Here is a 5,200-nt window from a genome sequence, read left to right on the forward strand (position 1 = left end):
TGGCGGGATATTGGGTTCCCTCCCCCTTCCTTTATAACTGAGTGTCTGGAATTAGTAAAATTGAGCCTTGAACAGAATGTATGTTGTCTTGGCTCCATTCTTTTCTTCCGCCCCGTCTAGATTCCTCTCTTTTCAGCGAACTGCCATTCTCAGTTGAACCGTTCGTGTTGTGGACTGCAGGCAGGCCGCAACAAGGCATGACATGAAACTAAATTGAAACAATAACTACTACCAAAGAGGCTTAATGCAGGCAGCACCATACCCTATCATTTCCTAAGTATCTGCTTTAGAGGCGTTGCCTTCAGATGACTGTGGTGGTTCATGCCTGTAATCTCAGAAGTTTGGAGGCTGAGTCAGGAGGATTCCCATAAATTCAAGGCAGCCTGGAATATATAATGCATTCCAGGCTAGCATGAGCTTATACTTGGAGGGTTTATACTCAAACCAGACCATTCTTGTAGTGCAAAGAAAAGTCCACCATAAAGTTCTAGATATGACTTCTTTCCCCCAAGGTAACCAACCAGTGATCTGGTAGCAAGTTAACAACATTGCATTGGGAAGGGGCAAACTTTTCTTACTGGAATGACAGCATGGATATTGATTTGCCTACTCTGTATGGAATGCTTCTACACAAACTATCTACAGACTTACTAATTCCACCATCGTTGTACTCTATGCAGTGTTGTTTTTGATCAAGGAATTCACACCAAATGAAGTACACCCTGGCTCCATGAGCATGGAGTTCATGGATCTTGCTATGCAGGGAACATCAATCTAGGATTTATTTTTATTTGAATGATAGAACCCGGAATGATACAATTACAGTATTATGCACCACATAGCAACAATCTAGTTAATGATATTACCAGTGGTGACTCTGAAGGATTATAATGAAACTTTAAAATTCCTATGGTCTAGTATTAATATTGTCTCTTTTCTATGTTTAGATGCACAGATTCCATTACAAGTATTTAAAATTGTTAAGGCCTAGGTAAAATGTTAAGGCCTAGTAAGACTTTCCTGACTAGTGTGCCATTCATTATAAGCAAACTTTCTCATATGTTTCTGTTTTTTTGTTTGTTTGTTTGTTTTGTTTTGTTTTGTTTCAAGACAGGGTTTTTCTGTATAGCCCATAGCCCTGGCTGTCCTGGAACTCACTTTGTAGACCAGGCTGGTCTCGAACTCAGAAATCCTCCTGCCTCTGCCTCCCAAGTGCTGGGATTAAAGGCATGCACCACCACTACCCAGCTGTTTTTGCTGTTAATAGGAAACTTTCTAATGCCAAGTTGATTACATAGTCTGTTATGTTCTATACCCTTGGAAACCAATCATGTTAGATATCAGTAGAACTGTGTCATTTGCAATAAGCTTGGACCTGAACCAACCACTTAATAGCTCTTCCTGCACCTGTGTATAAACTTTCATGGTATAAACTGTCCCTGGGATGAACCCCAACATAAGAGAGACACCTGCACCAATATAAGAAATTATTTGAAATAAGACTTTAATTTTGACTAGTGGCCGAGTAAAGTTTAAGTTCCTAAGGCCTATTGGGAATTGACATCCTACTTGGCAGAAAGAAATATGTACATGGGTACTGTGACAAGTTAGGACATGAATATTAGGTAAGTCAAATCCCTGCTACAGTTGACTACCCAGATCAATGGGAGCAGGACACGTATACAACAAAGACAAGTTCCTAAGTAAAACCCTCTATCCCTAAATCCTGATTGGTGGAATAACTTAGCACAGATGTTTGTGGATTTTAGGCTTAAAAACTCTGTATAATCTTAACTGGGGGTTGGGGGTGGGGGTCACAGTTCAGTTCCCAAATGTGGACAGTGGCCCAGCCAATCACATTAGAGATTACCTAATATCCCCCCACCCCCACTCCGTCCCCTATAAGAAGACCCACGCACCCTTGACTGGGGACACCATTTCAAACAAATGTGACCCACATACTGCTTGTTTCTTCAGAATAAACGTTCTTTATCTTTGCATATTATCTGCGTCTGGGGTCTTCCTTCGGCGATTTTCAGACCGGTACAACTCCCCGGAGGCAGCCACTACTACTTTTATATACTTTCAAAAGTATTTGAGTAAATCTTTGTAGACATAGGCAAAGACGCATTTCCACATATATTTACAAATATGTCTCTGTATGTGTTTTCTTTTTACAAAAGAAAAAAACCAAACAAACATGTTTAATACTTTGTTGAAGCTGTTCTGCTCAAGAACCACTGTGTGTGGACTTTGCATCTCTGTCTTCAGTGACTTCCTTCCAGGGCATTGTTTTTGCCAGTGTTTCTCTCTCACCGGGGGGTCACAAACATGCTTGTAGTATACAACTCGGGAATGACACAAGATCCTAAGAAACAGGATTTAACGTGGCAAGATACCGCAAATCAGCCCTCAGAGACGAGTTACCTGTTTCTATTCTAATTGACATCTTAAATTATGCTCCTTGCGAAGGGCTGGCCCACTGTACCAAGCTTCCACATTTTGTAATCTGACGTGTGGAAATAGCACCTTATCTCGGAATTACAAGTGAGGTTTTAAGGACCTTCCGATCTAGAAGTTACTCGGTCTTTTTTTTTTTTTTTTTTTTTTTTTGGCCCGAATCTAACATGGTGCCCTCCACGGCTACTTCCATGCTTTTGCAGGAAGGTAAGTTCGCCTGCCTGCCAGCATCAAAGATGGCAACAAGGTGCACATTCTCTCGTCTGCGCAGGCTCCGATCGCTCCGCCTCGCCCCCTCCGGATAGCCTTTCCTGGCACCGCTCTAGCCGTTGCTCTCGGTGGGCACGGCCGCCAGCCAATCACAGGGCGTACCGCTCTGCGCCCCTCCCCCTCGTCTCCCGTGGATCAGCTGGGGTACCCGAGATGTCTGTTGACAGCGGTGGCGGCGACTGTGCGGCCGGTTCCGGGATCCGTGCAGGGCGTGGGGTAAGCTGGCCGGCGGGTGGGGTCCCGGCTGGGGCGGCCAGGCTATAGCAGCGGTGCTGAGCGTTTTTGAAGTAGTCCCTGAGCCGGCGTTTCTGGGTCTCTGTAGATGTGAGTCCTATGGAGCTACACGGGGAAGAAGAGCAGCCGCCGCCGCAGGAACCCTGGGGGAGGCTTCTTCGTCTAGGCGCAGAGGAGGACGAACCCCAGATCCTTCTTTGGAAACGCGAGTGGACCATCGGAAGGAGGAGAGGTGCGGTAGCCAGAGTGGAGTGAGGACGAGGATAAAGGCTAAAGGGGTAGACAGGGATGAAGCATAGGGACCTAAAGTAGGTACCCAACTGAGAAGAGACCGAGGGCCTAGAGCAGGATCGAAGACCTAATCAGAGTGGGTTTAGATGGGGGAACTGACTGGGGGTTTGAAGTGGGAAAAGTACCCGGCTGGCGATACAGAAGCTACAGGAATTCGGGGGGGGGGGTTGCACTGTGCTTTTCTTCCCCCCCTCCCCCATAAAATGGGCTTATTTATTTGTGCAGTTGCTCTTCTGGATGTTTGATGATGGATATCAGTCAGTTCTCAGTACAACTTTGTGAAATAGATCTGTAAATATATCCTTCAAAATACGACCTTATCCTCATTACTGTACACTTCTCTTTCTCAATGAAATGCAATTAGAAATTATTAACAAAAGGAAAACTGAAAAAAAGGTATGTAGAAATTTGACACCACTGTTAAAAGGTTGACGGGTGAAAAAAATAAACCACAGGGACTTTATAGAAAAAATGTTTTGTGACAAATGAGAACAAAGAATATGCTGGAAGACTAGGACACTGTTAAACCAGTGCTCCGAGGGCAACTTATACTGAGAATTTGATCAAAGTCATACACAGATCCCAACATCGATTGCTTTGAGTCAAGGACATACATTTCTTTCTTTGGTTTTTTTTTTGGGGGGGGGGGACAGTTATGAGGCAGGGTTTCTCTGTATAGCCTTGGCTGTCCTGGAACTCACTCTGTAGACCAGGCTGGCCTCACGTTCATAAATCCACCTGCCTATGCCTCCCGAATGCTGGGATTAGGACATAGATTTCTATAACTTTGTGTCCACCTTATTTTGCTAGGAGGATTGATAAAATCTTACATGAACTGCTTGTGTGTAACCTAGCTTTGGACTCGGAGAGAGCTTAGATGGTAAAGTGCTTGAGGACCTGAGTTCAAATCCCCAGAGCCTATGTAAAAAGCTAAGTGTGGTGGTACATGACGAGTCCTAGTTGTGAGGAGGCAGAGACAGAAGGAGCCAAGTTTGCTGGCTGGGACTACTTTTGCAGACTTCTTGAGCTCTAGGCTCTCATTGGGAGACCCTGCCTGCCTCTGCAAACATGATCATGTGCACATGCATACACATACATTAGAGAGCCCCTTACCATAATACACATATCAAGACACGGCGTTGCATGTTAAAACAAAAAACAAAAACCTGCTTTCTAATAGAAATGCTTTTAATAATTACTTTCACTAACAATGTAAAGGTCACTGCACTAGTTTGCTGATACTATGTGGAAAGCTAAAACTAACTCCTGGAGGTTGATCTCTGATCTTCACACTAAAAGTTTTACGGGATTTTAAATGGAATTGACTTTGAATGCCAGAGGAGAAGAAAAGTAGTGTCTTTTTTTTTTTTTTTCCTTACTTTTTTTCTTTTTTGTTTTTTGGAGATAAGGTTTTCCTGTATAACAGCCCTGGCTGTCTTGGAACTTCCTTTGTAGGCCATGCTGGCCTCAAAGTCATGGAGATCCACCTGCCTCTGCCTCTCAAGTGCTGGGATTAAAGGCATTTGCCCCCACAGCACAGAATCTTCTAACTCCTGCTTTTTTCTGTCTCCTCAAGCCAGTGTCACTGGCAGATACCCTCACCATGACTTTCTACAGCTTCCACTAGTTGTCAGTTACTTCCTCTTTCAGGGGCCTAGGTAGAACCTGTGAACCCAGCATTCATGGGGCCTTAGCTGGGCCATGTCTGTGTCTTACCTTTTCATGTACTCATCTTCTTCTTTGGTGCCTAAGTTGTGTCTGCATGTTGGCTGGGTCTGTTGAGCTATTGGCAGGGAATGCAAAGGTCACTATGTAGAAACTCAGTGACTGTCAGACCAGAGTGAGCAGAAGGCTAATACTAGTAGCAGGGGCTTGAGACCTTCTGTGACCCATCACCACTACTGCAAGACCATGGAGGACTTTAGAACAAGATTCTTGTTGCCTT

At 44.3% G+C, this 5,200-nt stretch overlaps 1 protein-coding gene across 4 annotated transcripts in view; it reads left to right on the forward strand.

Moving 5' to 3' along the window:
* Window positions 1–2,827: 2,827 nt before the first annotated feature.
* The window catches only part of Chfr (checkpoint with forkhead and ring finger domains), a 38,681-nt gene continuing 36,308 nt past the window's right edge, over window positions 2,828–5,200 (forward strand). Inside the window, exons 1-2 of one of the 4 annotated variants that reach the window (XM_029477115.1) lie at window positions 2,828–2,946; window positions 3,053–3,196. In XM_029477115.1, the coding sequence (XP_029332975.1) occupies window positions 3,064–3,196 (133 nt within the window). In that variant the 5' untranslated portion in view covers window positions 2,828–2,946; window positions 3,053–3,063. Of the gene's footprint in view, window positions 2,947–3,052; window positions 3,197–5,200 lie in introns of those variants that run through there. The other 3 variants (XM_021163669.2, XM_021163668.2, XM_029477116.1) reach the window with 3 other exon arrangements.

This window comes from Mus caroli, chromosome 5 (genome assembly GCF_900094665.2).
Source record: "Mus caroli chromosome 5, CAROLI_EIJ_v1.1, whole genome shotgun sequence".
NCBI classification, from domain to species: domain Eukaryota; kingdom Metazoa; phylum Chordata; class Mammalia; order Rodentia; family Muridae; genus Mus; species Mus caroli.